The sequence below is a fragment of the Equus caballus genome, chromosome 8 (genome assembly GCF_041296265.1).
Source record: "Equus caballus isolate H_3958 breed thoroughbred chromosome 8, TB-T2T, whole genome shotgun sequence".
Lineage (NCBI taxonomy): Eukaryota > Metazoa > Chordata > Mammalia > Perissodactyla > Equidae > Equus > Equus caballus.
This window is the reverse complement of record NC_091691.1, coordinates 38,948,615-38,974,791: the sequence shown is the minus strand read 5'-3', so window position 1 is coordinate 38,974,791 and position 26,177 is coordinate 38,948,615. Positions and strand designations below refer to the sequence as shown.

Sequence of the window (26,177 nt, the reverse complement as noted above, 5' to 3'; positions counted from 1 at the left end):
GAGCGCACATATTTAACCAGTCTATTAAGAGGCCACCGGACTGGCCCCTTAGTAGGCTTCTTTAGAGCAGTTTTAAGTTTACAGGAAATTGAGCAGAAAGTACAGAGAGTTCTCATATTACCCCTCACACGCCCTTCTCCCCTCTTCCCTCTTTCCATATTTTTAACATTTTACATTACTATGCTACATTTGTTAGAATTGATGAACCAATATTCACACATTATTATTAACTAAAATCCATAGTTTGCATTAGGGATCACTCTCGGTGTTGTACATTCTGTGGGTTCGGACAAATGTATATGACCTGTATCCATCATTATAATATCATAGAGAGTATTTTCACCCTTAAAAATCCTCTGTGCTCCGCCTTTTCATCTCTGTCTCCCCCAACCCCTGGCAGCCTGTGACCTTTTCACTGTCTCCATAGTTTTGCCTTTTCCAGGACATCATATAGCTGGAATCCCACAGTGTGCAGCCTTTTCAGATGGGCTTCTGTCACTTAGTAACATGCATTTGAGTTTCCTCCATGTCTTTTCATGGCTTGATAGCTCATTTCTTTTTAGTGCTGAATAGCATTCCATTGTCCAGATTGTAACACAGTTTATGTACCCACTCACCTACTGAAGGACATCTTGGTTGCTTCCAAATTTTGGCAGTGTCGAATAAAGCTGCTATTAGCATCCATGTGCACGTTTTTTGTGGACATAAATTTTCAACTCCTTCGTGTAAATGCCAAGGAACGTGTTGGCTGGATCATGTAAGAAGAGTGTGTTTAGTTTTGTACAAAACTACCAGACTGTCTTCCAGAGTGGCTGCACCGTTTAGCGTTTCCACCAACAAGGAGTGAAGTTCCTGCTGCTCCACACCCTTGTTAGCATGGGCTGGCGTCTGTGTTGTGAATTTTAGCCATTCTGATAGGTGTGTAGTGGTATCTCGTTGTTTTAATTTGAAATTGTCTAATGACGTGTGATGTGAACATCTTTTCACATGCTTGACATCTGCATATCTTCTTTGGTGAGGTATCTGTTCAGATCTTTTGCCCATTTTTTAATTTGGTTTTCTTATTTTGAATTTTGAGAGTTCTTTGTGTACTGTGGATGCCAGTTCTTTATCAGATATTTGGTGTTTGCAAATGTTTTCTCCCAGTCTATGGCTTGTCTTTCCATTCTCTCAAAGTTTTTCCCTTTTGACACATTTCTCCTAACACCCAACAATTTCATGGATCAGTTTGGAAAATTTTAAAATTAAAGAAAAATTAAGATAGTTAAGAATGAAAGTTGTTTACATTGCTTGGGGATGTACCAATCTCAGGATATATAAAGTCTTTCAGATTGTTGGGCTGTAATGTTTCTGTTTACTCTGTTAGAAACAGAAATGCAATTTTTTGGTTGAAGGAAGAGGGCACTCCATCGTTGGTTTGTTGCTCTGGGAGATCAGAACCAGCTTCTTGGGTGTTCAGGTGATGGTACTGAATGCTTCCGTGAGCTCAAAGGCCTGAGTCAGAGACATGACTAAACAACTCACAAGACAGCAGACAAGACTAAGAACTGTTACTCTTCTCTGCTGAGGTAAACCATCCACTGATTTGGAATATTTCTCTCAGAGTTGTTTTAATCTATTCGATTCTTAACTCTTTATGGCTGTATATAAACACAGCCACTGACAGTAGGGTATCTAGAATTGATCACTTATTGAATATCATGTCTTTGAGAACCAAGTATTTAACATAAAGTCTCTAAAAGTTCCAGTCTGATTGTTGAGCTTTGGTCTTTTACCTAAATTTAGATCTATTTACCTAAAGATACACACAGATATCAACAAGTAGAAATAATTAACTTGAAAAGCTAAATAATGTGCTAGAATAAAAAACCATCTGAGTTAGAAGACTCAGGACTTTCTAGGAGCTGGCAGTGATTGCAGAGGGATCTCTTCCAGGGCTGGAAAATAGTCTCAGCTCCGTGTCCCGTCCCACCTCCATCCATTGGCAGTGTCTTTCTCATCACAGGGTGAAGAGGTGCTGAAGCCACATCTGGGCTCCGTGGGAAAGCATGCACTACAGCATTACACATTACGTATGCGTGTGTGTGATAGACATTACGTATGTATGTATGTGATTACACATTAGTAATTTTGCCATGAGCAAAGGGGGCCCCGTTACAGCCTTGAGCCCGTGATCGCCTTGCTCCATACAGTCTTAAATCCTCACTCAGGGGTGAGAAAATGAAGCCCAAATAATTTAAAAGACTTTTCCAGTGTCATCCAGCTGGTGGCTGTGGTGATGCTGAGCAGGTGGGGATTTCATTGTTTCCATATATCCATCTATAGTATATTCTAGACAACTGATCTTGGTTCTTAGGACCAAAAAAGAAATCTCCAGTGTGAAGAATGGCCCACTATGTAATTGTCTTAAGGACTGTTTATAGTGTTCACAATATATTTGAAATATTTAGTAAGAAAAAATCTGGTCTATTCAAGAGAGAGTTATGAGTCATTAATAGAAATCAGAATGTGAGAAGCCAGAAAACTAAGAGCCAGTTAGTATAGTGGTCTCTGCTTGAGCTACTCCACGCCAGCTGTTAGACAGAAGGACACAGCAGCCAGAAGACAGCTAGTGAAAACAACACCCAAGGCAGCCTGCGGCATAGTCCCAAACAGTTCCTCCACTGAGGGGCTGGCTGTGGCCTGCTGGATTAAAGGATATAGGAGGCTTTGTGAAGAAAAGTGTTTATTTGTATTTGTTTTGTTTTTTATTTTCGCTCATTGAGAAAGTACTTGGCCAGACACTGATGTGTATTTGTGTGGGTTGTGTAAATATTATGATCTAGCTAAAGGTACTAGGTAGTAAGCAGGTAATTGATATGTAAAGAAAGAGCAGGACATGTTAATACTAAAGCCGTGTGTTAGCACCACAAGGGGCTGTATACATGCTCCTACAGCAAAAATGTATAAGTTCTATGTTACGTATCCTGCCATTTGGCAGTTACTTGAGCTATAACAGCTGACGTTTGCGGAATGCTTGACATATGCCATCACTGGATAGGTTTGAATACTTTGTTTTATTTTAATGTCATCCATTGCAAAGAATTAGGTGATATCATACCCATTTTACAGAGGGAAAAACAGAGAGGCTCACTTAGCTGCAAGGGACATAGTGAAGATTCAAACCCAGGTTTATCTGCTAAAGCCACTGCACATAGCCATTATGTGATACTGCCTCTCTCATCTTAACTTCTCTGAACCCCTCTGTTCCTGTCTGTAAACTGAAGATAACATCAGTAGAAGCACTGGAAGAACCAATTTTTTTTAAAACTTTATCATTTGTTAAGCATTATTTAGAAATAACATGCTATTATTTATATGCAAAAGATGTAAACCATAGAGCAGCATTTCCTTGTCACACCATTTATTCATATCCATTGAGCAATGTTATTATGTAGCTTTGCTAACATGTAATTTATTTTCATACATTAAACTTTTTTTAAATACATGGTTGATTTAGCTAGCTGCAATTCAGCTTTACTTCTCTATTGTATATTGATCTTTTTTCCTAAACCGTCATGCTTTCGAGGACTGAGTGATTAATCTCCAATCTGATTATGGTTGCACAGTAATACACCCCACTTACAAGTCTTGCAAATACTTACTATTTTGATATGCACAATGTTTATCAGTTTTTCATATTTCTCATTATTATTATTAAATTTTAAAGACAAATAGGCTTAATATATTAGATATGAAGTGTTGGTACTACACAAACAGAAATTAGTTTAGCTTAATTGTTGCCAGTTAAAGCGTCTCACTCAGGCCACCTTGAGAGACCTTTGAGGGATCGGAGAACGCAGTAAATTCAGTTGATGGATTTTTTCCCCGGAAGACTACCTTTTTCCTTCTCCTAATCACTGTTTTATGGCCAAAAATATAGCACATACATCTGTAACTTATATTTATAAATGATAACTAAATCTTTAAACTTAATGAACATTTTGTTCTGTTTAATAGGATGGATTTTCTCTAAAAGAAATTAAGAGAAAGTTGAACACTATAATACAAAACTAAAATTTGTGGGAAAAATAAACTAACGTAGCTAGTTTAACTGGCTTTATAAAGTGATCTGCAGCTGAATTTCTAGGTGAGGACTGGTATAGAGCGTTTTAAGGGGATGTCTAAGACAAGGAATAGGATTAGTTCTTCCCAGGCTCAGAAGCTGATAATGTGGGCAATTGAGTTTGGGCCTTCTGAAACATGGCTTGTGTTGGTCCTTTAATATTCCTTTCACTGTCAGGATATTATATTTCACAAGATATGTGAGGCTTCCAAGCACCATATCATTTCCCCAGCTACTTCTGTTGGTTTAGGTCTGCTTTATTGAGCCTTTTTACTAGTTAACATGGAGAGATGGCCAAGTGTTCATGCTTGAGTATCGCTTATTGAACAGTTACAGCGAGCAATATTTTATTTTTTTTATTTATTTTATTTTTTTATTAAGGTTATGAAAGTTAACATCCTTGTGAAATTACAGTTGTACATTATTATTAGTCATGTTGTAGGTACACCACTTCACCCCTAGTGCCCTCCCCCCACCCCCCTTTCCCCTGGCAACCACCGATCAGTTCTCTTTGTCCATATGTTAACTACCACCTATGAGTGGAGTCATGCCGAGTTCGTCTTTCTCTGTCTGGCTTATTTCACTCAACATAATACTCTCAAGGTCTATCCATGTTGTTGTGAATGGGGCAACTTTGTCCTTTTTTATGGCTGAGTAGTATTCCATTGTATAAATATACCACAACTTCTTTATCCAATCATCAGTTGCTGGGCACTTAGGTTGGTTCCATGACTTGGCTATTGTGAATAATGCTGCAATGAAGATAGGGGTGCATGGAACTTTTGGAATTGCTGATTTCAGGTTCTTAGGATATATACCCAGTAGTGGGATGGCTGGGTCATAAGGTATTTCTATTCTTAACTTTTTGAGGAATCTCCATACTGTTTTCCATAGTGGCTGCACCAGTTTGCATTCCCACCAACAGTGTATGAGGGTTCCCTTTTCTCCACAGCCTCTCCAACATTTGTCACTCTTGGTTTTGGATATTTTTGCCATTCTAACAGGTATAAGGTGATATCTTAGTGTAGTTTTGATTTGCATTTCCCTGATGATTAGTGATGATGAGCACCTTTTCATGTGTCTATTGGCCATCCGTATATCTTCTTTGGAGAAATGTCTGTTCATGTCCCCTGCCCATTTCGTAATTGGATTATTTGATTTTTTATTGTTGAGTTGTGTGAGTTCTTTGTATATTATGGAGATTAACCCTTTGTCGGGTAAATAACTTGTGAATATTTTTTCCCACTTAGTGGGCTGTTTTTTTGTTTCAATCCTGTTTTCCCTTGCCTTGAAGAAGCTCTTTAGCCTGATGAAGTCCCATTTGTGTATCCTTTCTATTGTTTCCCTTATGTGAGGGGTTATGGTGTCCGAAAAAATTCTTTTGAAGCTGATGTCAAAGAGTGTGCTGCCAATATTCTCTTCTAGCAGACTTACTGTTTCAGGCCTAATCTTTAGGTCTTTGATCCATTTTGAGTTTATTTTAGTAAATGGTGAAAAAGAATGGTTGATTTTCATTCTTTTACATGTGGCTGTCCAGTTTTCCCAGAACCATTTGTTGAAGAGACTTTCTTTCCTCCATTGTATGCCCTCAGCTCCTTTGTCAAAGATTAGCTGTCCATAGATGTGTGGTTTTATTTCTGGGCTTTCAATTCTGTTCCATTGATCTATGCATCTGTTTTTGTACCAGTACCATGCTGTTTTGATTACTGTGGCTTTGTAGTATGTTTTGAAGTCAGGGATTGTGATGCCTCCAGCTTTGTTCTTCTTTCTCAGGATTGCTTTAGCAATTCAGGGTCTTTTGGAGCAATATTTTATTTTATTTATTTATTTATTTTTAAGATTGGCACCTGAGCTAACAACTGTTGCCAATCTTTTTTCTGCTTTATCTCCCCAAATCCCCCCTCCTACATAGTTGTATATCTTAGTTGCAGTTGCTTCCAGTTGTGGCATGTGGGATGCTGCCTCAGTGTGGCCTGATGAGCGGCGCCATGTCCTTGCCCAGGATCTGAACCAACAAAACCCTGGGCTGCTGCAGCAGAGTGCACGAACTTAACCACTCAGCCACGGGGCCAGCCTGCAAGCAATATTTTAAATTTTGCCCATTTTTATTCATGGCAATTGATACAACTTTTTTGTGTGTGTTAAGTTGCTTTTCTGATTTGTTTTCCACAGAAACGCTCCAGAGGCCAAGTGCTGTTTGATAAAGTATGTGAACATCTGAACTTGCTAGAAAAAGATTACTTTGGGCTTACATATCGAGATGCTGAAAACCAGAAGGTGAGTGATTAAAAGCAGTACAAGGGGCCAGCCCAGTGGTGCAGTGGTTAAGTTCGCACGGTCCACTTTGGGGTCCCAGGGTTCACTAGTTCAGATCCCACGTGCGGACATGACACCGCTTGGCAAGCCATGCTGTGGCAGGCCTCCTACATATAAAGTGGAGGAAGATCGGCACAAGATGTGAGCTCAGGGCCAGTCTTCCTCAGCAAAAAGAGGAGGATTGGCAGCGGATGTTAGCTCAGGGCTTCTTCCTCAAAAAAAGAAAAAAAAAAAGCAATACAAGATATTATGCTGTGAACTGCTCATTCCTGCAAGAAGGTAAACTAAAACTGATGGCAAAGTCATTTTCTCCACCTTCCCTCACACTCCACATTTACTACTCTGAGTCTCTAAATGCTGTTACTCACCTTGTCTCTGCATGAAGGAAATTGTTGACAACTTCTTTAATCTTCAATAACCTGAAAATAGTAAGTCACTGTTTGTTTTTCATGCCTGAGTTATTTATGGTTCCAGGAAAGCATTTTATTTGGTGCTTTTGGAGGATGATATATTTCAGTGGATGTGAGCCACTGAAAATCAAATGCATTGATACTTATATAGAAAACGTTCCCTGTTTGCTGTCCTATTCTTAATACATCTTATTGTGCTTTCCTGTTCTTGCCGAGTCGGAATATGAGATGGCTCATTTGCTGAGCTGACGCTTTGTCTAGTCTGTCAGTAGGTGTTTAGTGTTCCGTGTCATACCCCTGTGGACCCTGACACCTGAGCGATGCAGTCTCTGCAGGGCTTTGTCTCACTAACCCCTGCAACCACTGTGTGAGACTGGATGGCTAGGACATCACTCTGTCAGGTTACGTGTGCCTTTAGTTTATTCTAGTAACTTGTGTGAACGTAGAATCCACCATCTTTTCCTCCTGTGTTTCTGTGCTAGCTTGAATCCCTGAAGGCAATGTAAAAGAAAAGAATTTTGTTAGGCATGAATGGTGCACACACACGTTTTCTCATGAGACCAGAGCCTGGGCCCTCGCAGGACCTGGTGAAGGGGCAGCAGATGTGGGGGAAGGACCCAGCTTGGAGGGCCTTGCAGCAGCCGCTCACTCTCAGATATAACAGTGCATGTCTCTCCCTGATCAACACTAAGTCGTTTTTATTCTTCTCTGATTCAAATGCATCTATCGTTTCCTTTTCAGAATTGGTTGGACCCTGCTAAGGAAATCAAAAAACAGATTCGAAGTAAGTTCTTTTGGGTTATTCTATATGGAGATGTGAAGATTCAGAGAGTAGGGTTGTCTGGATTGGTAGCCCATATCCTCATGGCTAGTGTGAATACAGTTTTTTGAAAGAGATTAAGATCTCAAATTTTGTCTTTGGCAGGTTGGTCTAACTCAGATACCCATTTTTAATCATCACAACTTGGGAATAAAAGGACTATGGCATTTGACCTTCCCCCTGCCCGCACACAGACGTGAAATATGATTTAATCAAGGGGTGCTCCAGTTGACAATCATTTAAAAGTTCCAAACTTAATTATTAGCGTTATATTAAGCCTAACTGCCACAAAAGTGTAAAACTGGAGCTAAAAATAATAGTCGTTTAATAGTTTAGAAGTGGAATAACCACTCAGACTGAGGTGTACTGTCTGGTGACAGGCTCTTTTCTTGGTCCCTAAAGGCAAGTTAGGAAATGCATATTTCCTAACGGACAAAACAGTTGCATGAGCAACTCACAAAATTGAATTGAAGCAGCTAAGTACTAGACATGGTGCTAAATCTTACTAACAATTACCTGCAAGTTAAAGTGAGACATTTCTCACCCAGCAAAGATTTAAAAAGTTTAGTAATACCTTGCACTGGCAGTTATGTACACAACTGGTAGAAGTATAAATTGGTACAACCCTTTAAGAAGATACTTGGTGTCAGTATTTATTAAAATTTAAAATGTTTTTATTCTTTGACCCCTAATTTTACTTGCAGAAATTTATCCAGTTTGTATAAGAGAAGAAAATGTGCGTGTATGTACATGTGTGAAAGTTCATTATAAGAGTATTTGCAATAGCAGAAAACTAGAAGCAACTGAAATATCTGTTTATAGAGAGATGGTTACATCACTCATGGACTAGCCATACCTTGAAACACTAGGCAGCTATTAAATACAAGGAGGTGGAATAAATATGTCTTTCCTCTCATTAGTGAGACAAACAAGTCATGTTGTTTGTAAAAAGTTATGCACGTACAGGTGTGGAAGCTGTTGGCAGAGCACGGACAATGTGCACAGTAACCACCTCCAGCGGTGGCGCTGCACTGTAGGGGCTGAGGGGGAACGTTTTAGTTTGGCTTCCGCCCTTTCTGTAGCTCTTGCTTTTACCATAAACGTGGATAATCTGTATAGTTTTAACTAAATAGTTAATTTTTTTAAGTCATTCATTTTTTTATCAGTAAAATCTAGATTAATTTTCCTGAACAACTAATTCTAGTTAAAGAATAAATTTAAGACCAGTTTGTTAATAACATCATTCCCATTAAAGTTTTCAACAGTTTACTATTAAAAGAGAGAGCAGATCTTTCTATTGCCTTTGAATGTGCTGAGATATCAAAAGACATCAAGAACTAATATAATTAGTAGTGAGCAGTTTGAAATGGTTTAATACTAGATAATATCTCAAAAGAGGAAAAAAAAGTCACCATATTTCGAGATATTAGAGAGTCTGCTGATTATACAACTAAAGCATCTTTCCCATATTTTTGAAAGAAATTTGGTGTATTCACTAACCAGAAACTTGATAATTAAGTAGTTTGACAGAAATAAATTGGGATTGAAATCACAGACAGCCACAGTTGTGATAAGTGAAAACGCCCCTTCCTTTGGCCCCGGAGAGCCCTATACAAAGTAGAAGATGGTGGATATGTTCAGAGAATCTTTCCATGGAGTCATTGAAAGCAGATATACTGAGTATAGATCATAACATTTTGTGTGCATGAAGTTCTCTGTATTCATCTAATTGGTAAAATGCTGTTTTGTACTTGGGTGATTTATAATTGAAAAGCACTTTGAAAATATATCAAATGTTCAAGGATAAGTCATAATACTGTTACAAGAAAGACTGTATAGACGATTTTCTTGTCTGTTGTTAGTGGAATTCTTTTTTGTCCTGAACTTCCCATTTATGCTGTCTCCCAGCTTCCTAAGAGAAGAATGCTCAGGGGACGATCAGAGCATGGGATGTGAAGGATTATTTTTATCACGCTGATTGGCAGTGTTGTCACTGCAACATACAGAAAACTGAGTCACAATCTTGCGGATACGGTATAGGAGGAGACGAGGAAAATTGGAATCTTTTAAAAATGCAATTTGGTATTTTTATCTGTATTCCTTACTGTTTCCCATGCACCAAAATGTCCGCAAAGTGTACCTTCTACCAAGGCAGAGAAGTAGTATCACGCCTAATGTAATTATTGTATGTCACTCCTCGTCCTAAATATAAACAACAGGAGGATGTGTCTGTCCCTTTTAGGCTGCAGGCCCGTATGTCTCTGTAGAATGAGCTCTTCAAGAGAATGGCAGTCAAGCTGATAAACATCGTAAGTCACAAATATATGAGAAGTAGAAAATTGTGAAACTGAAGAGTTTGTGCTTATGAAAAAATTCTAGTTGTAGTCATCTTTTATGCATACCAGATCTTAAAATTTCTAATACTGTATTTTATGATATATAGTAGTTTTTTGCTATAGATGGAGTATATATAGAAATTTTAAGATTTAGCAGGTATAGGAGAATAAAACTAGAATTTTTCATAAGAATGAGCTCTCTTCAGTTTCACAATTTTCTATTTATCATAAATTTGTGATTTAAAATCCTATATCAACATTACAGGAATATCGTTTTAATGCATTCAAGCTGTTTTGGTTCCCTTTTCTAAGGGGCCATCACCTGAGCAGATACAAGCTCGCAAGCCCGTTCTGTGCGATCGCATCCTCCTGGTTGATTTGTTTCGACCAGATTCTTTACAGGGATCTGTATTTGAGCTTTAATCTGCCTCTCTTGTTAATTTCAAGTTGTATGCCTTATTTAACTGGATGTTTTTTCTTGATTATGGTATAGATTGTAATTTCCTTAAACTTTCCCACCGTTGCAAAATAATGTCCTGTAAAACGTTGTGGTTATTTGGGTTGTAACTTTAGGAAAGTAGATTCCTTAGGATTAGTGATTTTCAAAGTGTGGTCCCATTGTGTTAGATCCACAAGGTGGTTTATTAAAACCATAGGTTCCTAGACCATATTCCAAATCTCTGGAATAAAAATCTCTGGGAGGGCTTTTAACAAGCAACTCAGATGCTTCTTAGGCCCAGTATAGTTTGAAACTCACTTTCCCAGAATGAGGATTTTTGTATTGAAATATCTTTCTTATACTTTTATTACTTCTTAGTTTCCAACTTAGCGTCTTTACCCTGAATTTATTATGAGATTGTTTAATTACATTGATAAACTAGTCATTAGATTCAAGGCATACTTTAAAGTGGATAAAAATTATAGAGGAGCAGTAAGTGCATTGCCCTTAACTAACCCGTTAGTTTTAATTACACTTGCTTGGGGGGAAGCCAGCGCTCACTGACGAACCTCGCCTTTGGCGAGCATTGGAGGGGCTCCATTTTAGCAGAAAGTCATAGGAATCAATAGGAAAGGAAAACCAAATCAGACTCTTTTTAGAATAACAAAAGACTTTTTTTGAGAACAGTGGGGAAAATAATCACTAGAAGTGTATTTGATTGACAGATATTTTATGGCTTATAATTCTTAAAGCCCATGTTTCAGTAGTATTTTATGAGCAGTTTAAAAATGATATTAAGTACCCAATAACACGTGACCCTATGCCAAGTCCTTTATAAGGCACCTCAGGTAGGCCCCTGCCATGTGGAACTTTTAAGTGTAATATGAATGGTGGTGTCAAGAATGAACTAGAATCGATAAATGCACTATGCCATTTATGACAGAAATATAGATAGCCTGTGCAGCTAAGTATTTGCCACATAGGCAAGGAAATAATGCAAAGAAAGGAGCTGGGAAGGACTTAGAGTACTGTGCCTTTTTTCTGAATGTCTGGGAAGGGCTCATGGAGAAAAGGGAGTTTCCGGAAGTCTATAATGGGGAGAAGAGAGCCTTTGGAAGTCTTAGGAGATGTTTGAAGCCTGATGGCTGGACCGTGAGGCCACAGAGGCACAGAGTGAAAGGAAGACCATGGCTGCGGGGTGCAGCACAGATGACAGGCTTCCAACACAGAAGCTGGGGAGACTGGGGGACTTTCTCAGCGGCCCATTCAGAATACAGGCAGGGCTATGCTGTGGTGCTTCAGCGTGGCTGCTGGGTGGAGGGAGGAAATATACATTGTCCCATAGAGGGCACACACAGACCTCAGTAAACTGCTGCGTTCAAAGGCCAGAAGAAAAGCTCAAGATGAATACAAGTTAAAGGAGGGATCCTGTGGAGAGAGTCAAGGTAGAAAAGAAGAAAAGATTGTTTTTTCTTGTTTATAATGATAAAAACCATACACAATTACAGGTAGTATTAATAAAATGGAGAGCTTAGTAAGGCTTAATAATGTTTCAAGTGTCCGTGTGGACAGTCAGAGAGTAGGTGCCTGCTAGAGCAACTGTAAGTAGGTGCCACAGGATGAAGAATGGCAGCGTGTAAAGAGGACCCATCCTCATCATGGGCTAGTAAGGTGTGGATTTGATAATGCGCAGTAAATACATTCAAGTATCTCTCTATTCAGAAATTTCCCCAAGTAAAAAAAGAGTTTTCAGCAGCCCATAGAGCAGCTCACTTCTTAGTCACTCCAACAGACCTTTCCCATAAAATAAAACTATCTTGACATGTGTTGTAATGGGGTTTGACCTGTAATTACAAAGCAGAAAGGACAAAGGAGATGGGATATGTCTGTAAATGTTGGTATGTGAGCCATCTGGAACTTCATGGCAGTAGATCCAGTCGTTTCCAGACTTGTCTGATTGAGGATTGAGAATTGTGTTGAGTATCCTTCACTTTTTTCCTCTCTGGGAAAGTGCGGAAGTTTGTCCCTGAGAAAGGGAGGAGGTTAGTCAATTTCCTTGCTAGTTAGAAGCTCCAGGGGCCGACCCAGTGGCGCAGTGGTTAAGTTCTCATGTTCCGCTTCTCGGTGGCCTGGGGTTCACCAGTTCGTATCCCGGGTGCGGACATGGCACCACTTGGCGCGCCGTGCTGTGGTAGGCGTCCCATGTATAAAGTGGAGGAAGATGAGCACGGATGTTAGCTCAGGGCCAGTCTTCCTCAGCAAAAAGAGGAGGATTGGCAGCAGTAAGCTCAGGGCTAATCTTTCTCAAAAAAAAAAAAAAACAAAACAAAAGAAGCTCCAGTAAAGGATTTGACTGGGGAGATGGTTAGAAACTAGATGAATTTTCAGCTTCTCTGTGGATTTCATTTAACGGAGACTTCCCTGTTTTCCATTAATGATCAAAAGTTGCCTGGGTGTTAGTACTTGGAGTTAAGACAGTTCTAGCTATTGATTAGAATAGTAAGTATAAAGGGATTTTCTAAGGTTTTATTCTAATTTTTCTCTTATGTCTGCAGATGGTGCTTGGCACTTTTCATTTAATGTGAAATTTTACCCGCCAGACCCTGCCCAGCTATCTGAAGATATCACCAGGTATTTGAAAGTTGGCTGTGAAAGAGGCAGGCATATTGGGAGAGTTGTGCTTCTCTTAAGTTCTCCAGAGAAGAGGTGTTGACATCTAGTAACCTTACGGTCATCCACCCTGAGATGGCACACGGAGGCAGCTGAACAAGAGCAAACCTCTGATGAGAAGATGGCCAGATCGTCTCTGTTCACAGCTGCGTCTTTGTTGCTAAGCTAATACTTCCCTCTGCCTGACCCTGGGGGGAAACATGCGGAATTGAGACGCTGTCAGCCGCCCTCCACAGCCAGATTTTATGGAATTCAGCCTTAAATGACACAACGATTCTCAGCACTCCTGCCTCAAAACTTAGAGTAAAAATGGGTCTTTGGAGACTTATACCTTTTATATAACCAATCTGATACATGACAGCTATTTTAAAAAATCACGCACACGTGCGTGTGCACATAGAGATACACATAAACACATATCCATGTAAGAGTCTACTTTCCGTGCCCTACGTAGATTAATTCATGTTTGGGAAAGAAGACATTAAGAAAGGAATCGAAGAAAGTATTGTGGCATGGTGACTGAGCTTTGAGCGTGAAGGATCTCGTTATGAAGCTGTCTTGGGGAGGATGTGTCCTCCCGGCTTCCCTGCCTTCTGCCCTGGGACGCATGCCTCTCGCTGTGTCTGGTAGTAAGTTTATAGCCGGCCAGGGGATGTTGTGCACTGTGCGCTCAGTTTGCTGTGTAAGCCTCACATCCTTCTTGGGCAAGGCTTTTCAGAGTTTCAGTCACCTGCTGTGTTTAAAAGTAATTTCACCGGACATATTAGGAGAAGGGTAAAAAACTAGTCCCAGAGGATTACTTTTATATTTGCACTAAATCAAAATTTATAATTTCTTATTTAAAGATGCTTTTTAGTAATTTTGAAGAACTGTTTAATCGTGGCTAGTTTGTGGTTACAGAGCCTGTGTGCCTGGGTTTGCAGTTTAGTGCATGGTCCCTTTCACTCTCTTTGTGCAATGTTTGTAGAGCCTTTGAAATGGGTAGGAATTTCTGTATCTGGATTGCATAGAGTTTAACTATATCATGAGCTTAAAATCACATTTAGAGGGGACCTTAAGACTTCGTTTTAGTCCTCAGCTTCAACAGGTTAACAGTCCGTTTCTTGTATGAAAGGTACACGGAGTGTTTTGTTGCTGTGCCCGTGTGCTGGGCTGTGAAGGGTGTCAGTAAAGCTCTGCAGTGTGAGCACTTAGCGTGGAGTCTTCTGCAGCTCGAATTATCTCTGTGAATCTTAAGAACAAAAACGGAGCAGAAGTCAGCTATTAGTGGAGATATTTGTATGATATGGCAAAATTATGAGAGAAATGTTGTATATTTCCCCAACTTAAAATTGTTTACTGATAGTGGTGAGATTCTCAGATTTTAAGGTAATAATTCTTCAAAATCAGTCTTCATATCAGTTGGATTCTAAGAAGTTATCTTAAAAAAAACTGAGAACTTGAAACAGAAATGATTCATTATTATAGAGAGACCATCTCATCAGGCATGTGGGACATGGAGAGCAGAGTTTACAGTGGCATGGCTGTCATGTTACCTGACATTTGTCTTGTTCAAGCTGCCAAACCTTTCATCTGGATATCAAAATGAAGCTTCCTTACAGCTAGTTGGGACCTAATAATTATATTTAAGAGCACTGTTTTTATGTTCTAATTCCCCCAACAGGAGATTTTAGGGAGTGTGTTGGGGACTATTCATTTGACTTTAAACATTATTTTAAAAGATGTTAGAGGAATATGTTTTTAGATTTCTTTTACTCTACACTTTATTAATAAAACCCTGTTTTATAATGAACACTGACTTGTCTTTAGATACTCTTAAATATTGTATTTTGTAGCCAAGTATTTTCCCCTTATATCTAGACAAAATACAGATGCAAGAAACTTTGTCCTAGTGACACGATTTGACAGGGAGAAGTTGCACACAGCACAGTTTGTACTGAGTGGTCTCCTTTTCATGGATCCTCATGCTGGCTTTTTGCTTTGTCCTTTTGACTCCCGAAGGTACTACCTCTGCTTACAATTGCGAGATGACATCGTGTCTGGGAGGCTACCCTGCTCCTTTGTCACCCTCGCCCTGTTGGGCTCCTACACTGTCCAGTCAGAACTTGGAGACTATGACCCCGATGAATGTGGGAACGATTACATTAGTGAGTTCCGCTTTGCACCAAACCACACGAAAGAGCTGGAAGACAAAGTGATCGAGCTGCACAAGAGCCACAGGTTCGCGGCAGAGACCCTGGGAATGTTCCATTTAAGTTGTGCCTGGACGGCTGGGCATCCCTTGTACTACCCACTAGTCCAGGAGTGATTGGAGTGCATTATGGATGGGACTTAAGCAGAGTGGGGTTCAGTGCTTGGTACAGTTCTGGGATAGTTACATGCTCACTCAGAAGGGCTGTTTGTGATGTTTTCTTTAAAAGCTGTTTTCCTTTTTTGTCCTTTCCCCCCCTCAGAGCACCAGTGTGCTGGTGCCTCTATGGGGACTTGCTTAGTAGATAGTCAGGGAGCTCAGTGGGAAATGTCACAGCCCCACCAGGTGGAAGCAGAGCAGCCTTGTAATGCTTTTTCTTCCTTATCAGAGGAATGACGCCAGCAGAAGCAGAGATGCATTTCTTGGAAAATGCCAAAAAACTATCCATGTATGGGGTAGATTTACATCATGCCAAGGTATGCATTTTTTAAACTCCAAACTTCCTATTTAATTTTCTTTAGCTCAATGTTGCTATTGTTATAAGCTGGTGATTTTTACTTCCATTCGTGTCAGCAAAAACTTTGGAGATTCAAGTCTATTTGCCTTTTAAGGGCTGCTCAGCGATGGAACAAATGTAGCTCTCTGATGTTTTATTGGAGGGTTTGCTCTGCTTGGCTCAGACTCACGTTGCTCGTGGCCTCAGCCAACTGAAAGCCCACAGTGGGCAAAGCAGCCAATCGCCTGTTGATTCAATTAGAAATTTGTCTTCACACGGTGAGCTCTTGGCCTGCTTCACCTTCCCCATGACAGTTGGATCTCCCACTTTGTGCCGATACATGACCTTTGCTCCTACCAGTACCTCACCCAGCCTTTTCTCTGAACATTTCCATCTTTATCCTCTCCTTCCTGTCCTGCCTATCTAAATTTGGCCCATTGTTCAAGACCCAATTGTCACATCTATTATGTGCCAACTACCGTTTAAGCCTCTGCTCTGGCCACCCACCAGGGACTCAGTACATTCACACAAAATTTAAATTCTTTCTCTAAAGTTAAGTACTCTGACAAATAACCAGGACTTTGAAATGAGATTGTTATTTTGAAGTTCAACTAAAATTAACCACCCAGGCTGAGGATTGCCTAGTTGCTTGGCAATCGGTGAAATGTTAAAGCTTTATGTTGGCTATACAGTTTTGGGAAGAAGGAAGTTGGAATTGAACTGTAGGAAGATTAAGGTTGTGAGGATACATAGAGCAGCTTTTACTCCGTGCTCTGCTTTTTCCAGAATCTCTGTATTTTTCAGCAGTGAGAGAATGAGCATATGGACTATGAGTCTATTATTTGAACAGCTGTGAATGAAAGTACCGTGGAAGCACAGGCAAACTTTGATGAAAACTTTTATCATCAAGACATACGACATTTGTTAGGATCTTTGGGATGGATTCTGGTACTTCAGCAGCATTAAAAAGATCAGTGTTTGAAGTCCAGGGTCATTTTCTTCTGATTTGGGCTGACAAGGTAACATCCCCCTGTATGGGAATGTGCATTTTCCTCCCAGCAGACAGCGCAGTCACCGGTTTCATGGTCTGGGACTCACAAGAACGGGCAGTTAATAGGCTTCCAGGCAAGCGAGTATATTACACAGTCAAGTGTGGGTCCGAGACGTGAAGAGAGTTTCGCTCTATGCAAGCAAACATCTCACCACGCTGAGGCCCCAGGGGTGGGAATCATGATCTGTAGGCTCTGTTGATGCCGCAAGGAGAGCTGCTCCCTGGTTGGCGTTTGGGGAGCACACTAATCCATAGTGAATTTGGATAAGAAAATGGTGGCCATCAAACAGATGCAGGTTCGATTGGTTCTGTCTGTGGCTCATCTTCTGCGTCACACACAGGATGAGTACTTCCTGAGCGTAGCAGCCTCTCCGGGACTCCGCTGGGGCTTATCCCAGGGAGGCTCTGGTACATTGAACACCAAACTCTGACATTTGTGTGTAATTAGAACAGCAGGCGTAGCTCTGTTTACTTGCCAGTTCAATATTATACTTTTTCACTTATTTTGCACTCAGATAATAAAGGTGTTTTATATTTTATGTCAGGTATAAGACAGGATGAAGATTTAAAAAGAAAATGAGGACGTGCACTAAGATTGTTTTTTCTCTTGGAATTTGTCCCTAGGTGGCTAGAAGATAAAGAGACAAGAAGGAGATAAAAGTAGCCTGAAAATTTGAGTGAATCAAAGTCTGTTTTTGAGTTACATTGCACACAATGATTCATTTACTGCCCAGGAAAAATAAGTAAATAAAAGATTAGGGCTTATCTTTAGGGAAGTTCAACTCCAGATCTATCTGTGTTCCTATCAGGAAAAATAAAATCACTTACCATAGCTGTAATTACTGAATTAAAAAGCTGCTTTTTCATTCAGTAATGCGATTTGAAATTATGCCAATTAAAAAAGAAAGAATTAAGGAAGTACAAATGCAGCCTGTTACAGGATTTCATCTGAATGTTAAGTGTGACAAATGATTCCGTTATGGACGCCATTTTCTCATGCAGCCACACTCCATCATTTCAAGAAGGAAATTTACTGAATTAAATTAGAGCTAATTTCCGGTTATAAATGAGATGCCTCTCTTCTGTTGATGGTATGGAAGGCCCTGAGCATTCGGACCTATTTAGAAATTCTGAATTGTGATCTTGGATTCCACATCTCTGTGTAGAGAATAAATACCATATTAGATGAAGGTCCATTGTTTCGGAAAACATATTCTAAATGCTTTGTTTTTTCCTTAGGAAGACCATCTCTGCTTGTTTGTCACTTAATGTCAGTCTGAACAGGTTCTGTCAAGAGTCATTTATTTCATATAAGTTTCTAAAATGTAGATATAAATCCATCTCAGATATCCCATGGACAAAGTGATCATAAAGGATGGGCAAGTTTAAACAGTGATTTTAAATTAAGGGAGTAGTACACTTATTTATTTTAATTTCTATAGACTGAGACCATCCAGGTCTTCCTTCAGTACTCTATGCTAAAGGGAGCATTAAATGTGTTTGTCGATAGGGAAACACACGTCTCCCACAAAAACTGCTGTTACAGCTTTCAAAACAAAAGATTTACCGGACTAACCTCAGTACTCTGGGCCGAGGCAGAAAACCTGATATCAAAAGTAGCGTTCTCTGTTGCTGTGTGATTAATGAAATGGAGATGCTCATCTAGTTTAAAACACCATGTACTCCTGACACTTTCTTCATTTCCCTTTCTTTCAACAAACGTGTAGTGGCTTAACACACGCTGGTCAGGCATGATGCTGACCACCCGGTTGCAGAGATTGAGCAGAGCTCCCGCCCCCCCCAGCCGACCGTCTGGAGAAGAGAGAGGAGCAGGAGTCTGGCAGCACCATTTGTTTGGTGCTCTTATCTTGTGCCCGAGATAACAGGGTGATGAGAGGACACAGAAGTGTGTGTTGGAGGGGACAAGAAGAGGGATCAAAGGAGCCTTTCTGATCTTTCCCACAAAGGGATTCTGTTTTCCTAGGATTCAGAGACACTAATGGGTGGTTTAAAAATAGATAAAATAATGAAAAAGGTTTTAAATGTCTTTCTCTCTGAGCAGACTGGCTGGTTCGAGAGGATCAGTCAGGCCAGCTACTTGTCAGCCTCAGGGTCTGGCTCTTTAAATTCCACTTTCAAATTAAAGCCCTTGATAAGTGTGGGTGGTTTCTCGCTTTTGAGTTTTCCTCAGATTTTACTATGTTGTAAAATCCTGCTGTCAAGTATTTCCACTCTTATAGAATAATTTCACGTCTAATGGCATGATCCTTTACCAAGGTAAACTATTTCATTTTAGACCAATTAGTTTGTACTTGTAAACTTAGATTTCCCAGAGATGGACCAAAATACTTATTTTTGATTCTGGAAATGTTCGTCTTATGCCTGGCACTGGCTGCATTGAGGAGGTAAATCCGCACAGTACGGATGAGTCAGAACCTCCTGTTTGGATTCTTCCGTTTTCCCCTCGTCTCTCTGCTGGTGCTGCGGTGGCTCCCGGCCGGGACAGCCTGCGCTCAGTGTGACGGAAGGCCCAGCTTCGCCTCGTGCCCCCTGCTCACAGCACGCGGGAGATAAGGGCGTGGAGACTGCACCTCACACACAGTCCTGCCTCCTCTCCATGGTTTTCACCCCACCCGCAGCTTCTGCAGATGTTCATTTTACCCTGACTTCGCCCAAATGCAACATTTAGGGGTCAGACTGCACGTGGCGGGTCTCCTGAGCTTCACATAGCGTCTCTGTGGACCTCTGGGAGCTCTGGGCATCCCGCATCCCTGGCAAATGACCTAAACAGGAGATGTACAGACAGCAAAAGCAAGTTGCAAATATAGTCTAATCCACTTTGGTTCAAAAACACCGAACCCTACACATGGATAAAATGTCTCCGGAGTTGTGTGTGTTCAGCGGTTGTTCACTGGGCAGTGTGCCTGTGTTGGGGGCCTGTTGGGGAAGTTCATTTATACTTCAAAACAACTGTTTATATTTGAATTTTACTCTGACGATAATGTTATATAAAAAAGATCAAGGCTTTTTTAAAGGAACAAACCCCAGAACACTCGTAAGAAAGGACAGGGCATCTCTGTTAGTACGCAATATTAGTTAGGAGTGCTACCTGGGAACCAGGCCGCCCATATTCAACTGGAACAGACACTTATCCTCTCTGTGCCTCAGTTTCCTCATCTGTAAAATGGGACTAATAACAGCAACTATCTCAGCACACCCTAGTGAGGATTAGAAGAGCCACTGCAAGGACAGTGGTTAGAGCAGCGCCTGCCGCTCAATGAAAGAACCAGGCTCTTGGTGTTAGTAACACGGCCTCATCTGGTCGGCCTGTGTGCAGTGTTTACGTCGTGGGCCTGCAGTACCTTAGTGAGCAGATCTTACTCTAACAAGTCTCCACAGTGAGAAGTATCTTCATTAAAAGGCTATTATTTAGTGGTAATGTTTAAAAAATGGCTGCAGTATTTTTCATATTTAAATTAGAGCTATATGTAGTCAATTATAGGCTCTGCCATGGGGCCTTAAATGTCATACCCAGCTGTCACTGGAAACGAGTGAGGTCCAGGTCCTCACTGTTGCTCCTTACTGCTATTTTCCAGGATTCTGAGGGAGTAGAAATTATGCTAGGAGTTTGTGCAAGTGGTCTGTTGATATATCGTGACCGACTGCGAATAAACAGATTTGCCTGGCCTAAGGTTCTAAAAATTTCATACAAACGGAACAACTTTTACATTAAGATCCGGCCGGGAGAGGTAAGTAGACCTAAATTTGCACGTACATTAGGAATAAAGGTACCTGATAGCAAGCAAACATTTAAATTGCCTGTTCACGGTTCTGAACATTGCAGGACATGGTACATTATGTCTAAATGCCTAAAAGAATTGATTGTAGGTTTGTCCAGTAAATAGTAATAAATAAAATGTTCTCTACTTATTTATTTATTTATTTTGAGGAAGATCAGCCCTGAGCTAACATCACCTGCCAATCCTCCTCTTTTTGCTGAGGAAGATTGTTGCTGAGCTAACGTCTGTGCCCATCTTCCTCTTTTATATGTGGGATGCCTGTCACAGCTTTGCTTGACAAGTGGTGCCTAGGTCTGCACCTGGGATCCCGGCCCGTGAACCCTGGGCCGCCGAAGTGGAGCTCACAAACCTAACCGCCACGCCACCAGGCTTGCCTCTCTTTTTTTATTATTTTATTCCAGTTTTTTCCCCACTACATACATTGATTGAAAGGGATTTTTTTCACATATTTTAATGTAAAATCCAGATTCATGAATAATATTTTGTATATATCAAGCTGTAGCATAAAGGAAATTCTTAGTCATTAAACCTCCTTGTGAATGAAGAGTCGACTTCTTCCCACCTGTCCTGTTTTTAGGTCTCGGTGTTCTCTCTCTGCCCGAGTCTGATAGCATCCTAAAGTGAATAGCTTAGAGAGAATGTGGGTCAAGCTACAAGAAAGATCAGACTCAGGGATGCTGAGTGCTAGTTATGTAAATATATTTCCACCTTTTTTTTTAATCAGAGAGGCTAATGAAAGAATCATAATCGTTAACTAATCCTTATACCTTGGGCAGTAGCATCCGTGATCAACTTATATTTATATCCTCCTTAGTGGTTCGTACATAATAGGTAGTAAATATCTGCTATTACCTGCTTAATAGATAATTAATGAATACCTCCAGTTTCTAATTAGTGCGGTTAATGTTATGAAGGCAGGCAGAGCTCTGAGGCTGCAGCTCGTTTGTCTCCGAACATTTTCTGGTACGATATGGAATTATCTCGTCTTCAAAATCAACCTCTCTGCTGGTGGAAAATGCAATTAAAATATTAGACTGTAAGGCAAACATTCATGTTTAATGTAAATAGAAAATCAAACTTGTCATGAAGACTAAAATAATGCATAAGCTTTTCATGTAAATACCTGAAATTACAATCATTTTTTTACATTTCCTAAAGATTGCATGTTAAACTTAGAACCAATAGATATTTGTTTGGATTCACTAAACATTTGTTAAGTGAGCATCTTTGTATTTTCAGGCCCCACACTGGGCATTGGAAATAGAAAGGTCAATATTTCCTTTTTCCTGTCCTTCAGGGATTTTCTGTTTAGCAGAGAAACAGACTCACACACTTAGACTTACCGCGTCCTTATGTGAGTGTGATAACACTCAGACCTGGAGCGGGCGCGGCTGTGAGAGCAGGGAAGGTTGGACGAGTGCGTCAGGAGACGACAGTGAGCCGTGCGAGGTTTCAGTTGGGACCTCACATAACTGGAGGCGTATTTTGGAGTGATGGGTTTCTTGATGAAATTCAGCTGCTTAGTGATGTGGTGCAGTACCTCCTGAGCGAGGGCAGAGGCCGTAGCGATAGGGTCGCAGGAGCGAGTCAGAGGCAGCCAGTCAGCCCTGGAGACACGACGGGGAAGGATCGAGAGAGGAGAGAGACCAGGAGAAGCAGAGGTTTTCAGTTTGCGTGGGAGAAGTCAATGGAGATATTAGACGAGAGAAGAAGGGGGAGAATTTCCGAAGAAAATATTGAAATTCCTTTGGGACAGAGTTTCAGAGGGTGATTCTTGCACAGTAAGACGTATAAGACTTGAACAGAGTCATCAACTGTACACGTTTTATTCAGGGCCTTAGGCGTGGAGTAAATTTCCCAAAAAACAAGGGAAGTTAGAGGAAAAAAAAGAGTCCCTAAAACAGAAACTCTGAGTAAGACCACTTTTTGAGGGTAACACTTTTTGAGGGAGAGGTAGGCAGAGGAGGAACGTAGGGATCAGGAAAAATGGCCAAAGAAAAGAAGGGACAAAAATGGTCAAGGATGACAAGGAGATGAGCTTCAGGGCCGCAGTTAACCAGTGCTGTGAAATGTTGCAGAGAAGGCACCAGGAATAGCAACAAGTGCGTGGGATTTGACAGTGAGGTCCCCTTGTGACCTTTAGGAGTAAGAGGGGTTAGGAGCTCCTGCCAGGTTGCAGCGAAGTCAGGAGTAAAGTAGCTGAGGCTTCTGCTTAGTGACAGCAGTGGGGAGGGAGAGGGTTCTGGTGCAGGCAGAAGCAGGCTCAAACTCCTCTGTAGGGCCTCCGGCCGCAGTGCAGTGTGTGGGGCACGTTAGATGCAGGATGAATCAATGGAGGATGGTCTAGTCTGGATCCATCATACTCTGGCTTCTCGACTCACTGGGTCCTTCAGTGGTGATTTTTATGACCACCACTGCACGTGAACATCAGCGTGAGTAAGAAATTGGGGGAGGCAGCTGCAATTAGAGCAAACTGTGATGTATTTCCCAGTCCCACTCAACAAATAAGAAACAGAGGTCAAGGATAATTACATCTTACATTCCATGCATAGGATCCCTCACTTGGGTTCTTTGCCACATAAATTACTTTTGCTGTTGATTACATCAGTGGTCTGGTTGTGTTGTGCTCTTTTGGAAAAAGCCTTTACTGTTTAAGATGCTTGTCCTCTGATGGCCTGATGCATACTGTCTTCAGAAAATAAAAAGTTGCCGGGTATCTACAGTAATAGTATTAAAATACATTACTCAGGGCCTGGTCCAGGGGCACAGTGGTTAAGTTCACGTGCTCTGCTTCGGTGGTCCAGGGTTCGCAGGTTCAGATCCCGGGCTCGTCAGGCCACACTGGCGGCATCCCACACAAAATAGAGGAAGACTGGCACAGATGTTAGCACAGAGACAATCTTAAGTAAAAAGAAGAAGATTGGTAACAGATGTTAGCTCAGAGCCACTCTTCCTCACACACACACACACAAAAAACTATGTTACTCAGGAAATCAGTTATTTCACCTTGAAAAAACAAAATGACTGGTAGAGTATCATCTGAGCTAGACGAGTGGAAAAATATGAAAATGTATTCTCTCAGTCTCTGATGTTTTATCAAGAGATGTCCGCATTTAACATGATAATCCATGTTAGAGTGCACAAATAAAATCAGCAATATCTGATACGACATCATCAGGTATCTCTGAGAGAGAGGCATATTTTCTGACCAGATGCTGGGAGAAAGCATCATCCTGAGAATGCTATAGACTATAAACCTTTTGTTCATTTCTGTGATTCCAGTTGAAGTCATGATGTCCTGGAGAAACCATGAAAATAAGGCTTAAAATGAGAAATTGGTTTCTGGAAGGAATCCAAGTATTCCTCCTTTTTTGCATTTAGTTTTCGTATGATCCGTACTTGTACATAAAATATTTACTGCATATATAATGTAGTTATCTGTACCTGCAGCATTTTAAGGAGATAAATATAAGGAGATTTTTTTCAATGAATGAATATGTATAGCATGAGTTCTGCATATAGCAATTGATTTAGTAAGTAAAGAAAAAATTTGTAGGTGGTATTATGATTTTGTAAATCATTTGCTTTTTTGTTATTTATAATTCCAAACTTGACTTTACTTTTCAATATGTTTTTTAAATTTAGTTTGAACAATTTGAAAGCACCATTGGGTTTAAGCTGCCAAACCATCGAGCCGCCAAGCGTCTATGGAAAGTATGTGTTGAACACCATACATTTTTCAGGTAGGTAAAGATCGTTTTGTTCTTTCCTAAGGAAGAAATAGAGTGATTGGAATCACTTATACTGGAAGAGGTTATTGGGAAGAAGAATGTGGAAGCATATCCTTTCTATTCTTTCAAGTTTACTGTCACCACATTTCTTGAGAAGAAATCCTGAAAGAACTTCTGACTAAATTTGTAGGATTTTCCTTAATTTCTCTTACACTTATCTGCCCCATCTCCCCTTTATTATCTTTAGTGTCTTTTCATTTGTCCAATTTATTCCTTACTGTTTCAATAATTTCTCCTTACTCCAGACTCCTTTGTTCACATACAGTACTAGAACCGTCAGATTAGTGTCTGCAAAACCATCACTGTTCTTCTTCACTAAATCGCCTAATTGGCTGCTCTCTGGGTTTGTAGAACCATAGACTCCAGTTGCATGGGACGTTAAAGTCGTCTTGTGCAACCCAACCCCCATTTTGCTTATAGCCACTCTGCAACATCCCTGGTTGATATGTTCTGTGTAAATTGATTTTTTTCTTGTAACATCAGATTCATTTAATTGCATTCTGGATGTTAAACTTGAGCACACAAAGCACTTTCTCTTCAGAACAGAGTAAAAAGCTAAGAGGGTTCTTAATATTTCGTTTAATAGTCTTTCTGCTGTTTTTTTCTTTAACGTCTTTAGACTGTTGTTACCAGAAGCACCTCCAAAGAAATTCCTTACCTTGGGTTCCAAGTTTCGTTACAGTGGCAGAACGCAAGCCCAGACGAGAAGAGCCAGTGCATTGATCGATCGTCCAGCCCCCTACTTTGAGCGCTCGTCCAGCAAACGTTACACCATGTCTCGCAGCTTGGATGGAGGTAGGCATCACTTACTGGCCCTTAGTAATCGCTGTTGCCTACGCAGTAGTGGGAAACCGTCATGAGCTTTCGGTAAACACCGGTCCTCTTGGATGGTATGAAATGAAAAGTATTTGTTAGTCTGTGGCCGAATGGCAAGTTTTAACTGCCCACCCTCAAAAAAAAAGCGCCTGTGTGAGGCTAAAGTCTGTTATTAGTAGATTGATATAAAATTACATAAAAGAGTGGTACTTAGGGAATGAAGAGCGTAGCTTTCATAAGCTGGCAACCTAAATTTGAAGAAAGTTGCTCTTATTCTAAATAGAGTAATTACAGAATTTATAAGTAATTTAGTTCTTTGCCAGTACATTCTAAATGTTTATCAGGTTTGTTGTAGATGATTTGTTTCAGAAAGGAAACTGTGAGTTAAATTTATCACTTTCTAAAAAATTTTTGTGAATAAAATGTGACTTTTATTAATCAATGAATAATAGCTGATAGAAAGAGTGGCATTCAGCTAAGAGAGCAAAGGGCTCTAAGTTAAATCCTCCTGGTTAGTATTAATTGCTATACCAGGTGGACTGGGTGAGCATTGCCGTGTAAGTCTTCTCTACTGTTGTCAATGTGTGAGTGAAACAAGGAATCATGTAAATGGCGTTGTTAAGGAATGACATAATACTGAGCTTTCAGCAGGCTTTTTGATTTGTGGAAAGTTTTGTACAGCTGTCCACAGTTACATGCAGCTGTGCTTTCTGCTGTAAGACGTGTCAGCTGTACCAACACCCAACTTAGGGACGGAGCTGGGGCCAGGCCTCTGTCTCCTAATTTGGGGCACCTCTGATGAGCTTTTCATAGGAGACCTATCGTGTGCAAATAAAAAGAGTTAGAAGTTTCTAGCATGTGTGTATGATTTTAATAATAAGCAAAAACATAAATAAAAATAACGTTACTAGTGCCTAGGATCACCTTTCTCCTTAC

General features: G+C 40.5%; 1 protein-coding gene across 50 annotated transcripts in view; it reads left to right on the top strand.

The window, feature by feature from the left end:
- EPB41L3 (erythrocyte membrane protein band 4.1 like 3) overlaps window positions 1–26,177 on the top strand; it is a 228,809-nt gene that overhangs the window by 172,970 nt on the left and 29,662 nt on the right. For all 50 annotated transcript variants that reach the window (XM_070220544.1, XM_070220533.1, XM_070220534.1 and 47 more), the window contains exons 4-11: window positions 6,278–6,382; window positions 7,573–7,615; window positions 12,982–13,057; window positions 15,098–15,316; window positions 15,676–15,763; window positions 20,431–20,583; window positions 24,280–24,377; window positions 25,045–25,220. In XM_070220544.1, coding sequence (XP_070076645.1) covers window positions 6,278–6,382; window positions 7,573–7,615; window positions 12,982–13,057; window positions 15,098–15,316; window positions 15,676–15,763; window positions 20,431–20,583; window positions 24,280–24,377; window positions 25,045–25,220 — 958 coding nt within the window. The remainder of the gene's footprint in view (window positions 1–6,277; window positions 6,383–7,572; window positions 7,616–12,981; window positions 13,058–15,097; window positions 15,317–15,675; window positions 15,764–20,430; window positions 20,584–24,279; window positions 24,378–25,044; window positions 25,221–26,177) is intronic.